Source organism: Pterocles gutturalis, unplaced genomic scaffold (assembly GCF_000699245.1).
Source record: "Pterocles gutturalis isolate BGI_N339 unplaced genomic scaffold, ASM69924v1 scaffold5760, whole genome shotgun sequence".
NCBI lineage: Eukaryota > Metazoa > Chordata > Aves > Pterocliformes > Pteroclidae > Pterocles > Pterocles gutturalis.
The window spans coordinates 123858-125026 of NW_010138093.1; the positions used below are offsets into that span (position 1 = coordinate 123858).

At 57.7% G+C, this 1169-nt stretch overlaps 1 protein-coding gene across 1 annotated transcript in view; it reads right to left on the reverse strand.

Annotated features, from left to right (window-relative positions):
- The window catches only part of LAD1 (ladinin 1), a 9876-nt gene extending 9330 nt beyond the window's left edge, over positions 1-546 (reverse strand). The window contains exon 1 of the mRNA XM_010082838.1: positions 509-546. Coding sequence (XP_010081140.1) covers positions 509-546 — 38 coding nt within the window. The remainder of the gene's footprint in view (positions 1-508) is intronic.
- Positions 547-1169: the final 623 nt, after the last annotated feature.

Consider the following 1169-nt stretch of genomic DNA (forward strand, 5'->3'; position numbering starts at 1 on the left):
GGGGTTGGCCACCGCCGCGGGTCTGCGGGGATCGCTCAGCGACTGCCGATGAATCAGAGCTTGTTCAGCGCCGGATGGGCAGAGGCTGCAACCTACTCACGGCAGTGCCGGGACATGCACCCAGGGGCTGTACGGATATGGGGTGAGTGAAAAAAACCCACAGCCCCCAGCCAGCCAGACCCTACCCCAGAGAAAGGGAAACCAGACCAAAAATATATCCAACTTGGGGCAAGGATGCATCTCCAGAGCTGTTTTCCTATGCAGCGCTTGGCTTCCCCGGGCAGCAGAAACAAATCTCCCTCTGATCTTGCCACCCACAAGAAACTCTAGCAGGGCTGAACATTCGCCGGGATTGGCACCACCTCTGCAAGCAACAACCCCCACGGTGGCTGCTCCCTCTTACCATCCTCCCCAATGCCCCTTGGCCAAGGCTCATGGTGCCGGCAGCCCACCCTCACCCCCTCCCGCCCACCAGGGAAAGGGTTAAGCATTAAACCACAGCACCTACCTGGAGAGATCGGACCAGTTCCTTCTGCTAAAAGACATTCCTGCTTTCCGTGAGTTTCAGAGGTCCTCAAAAACTTGTTCTGGCATCAAGACCAAGGTGCTGTCAGACCCGCGGGGATCTGCGCTGCCCAGAGACTCTGCTCCCCAAGGAGGGAGGAACTCCCTGCAAGGTTATTTCCCTGTGCACCTTTACCCTCCCTGCCACCCATTTACCACCACGCCGCATCACATGGTTTCTTATCTACCTTGACAGAGGCAAGGCTGTAATTTGCCTACTAGCGGCGCCGTGGAAAAGACGCCCTGCCCAGGAGTGCCACGCAAAAGCAAATCACTCCTGGCTGCCTGCTGTGCCAGGGTTTGAGCGGAGACCCGCGCTCGGCGCTCGATCCATCCAGGTCTCCCAGGGTTTCAGAGACAACTCCCTGCAGAGAACCTGTTTTACCAGCCGCTCTCCACCAGTCAACAACTCCTCCAGCACCGGTGGAGGAGGTGAATTACCTTGGGCTGAGTGGGAGGAGGCTGACTCCCAGGGATACAAAACAGTCATTAAAACACCCCGTCTGGGTGCAGTTCAGCCCTTTCCAAAGAGCGTGGGAGGGTGCCCTGCTCCTTTCAGCCTTTTCTGGACACCTTAGATTGAGCCGTCACAGCCTCCCTTTCCT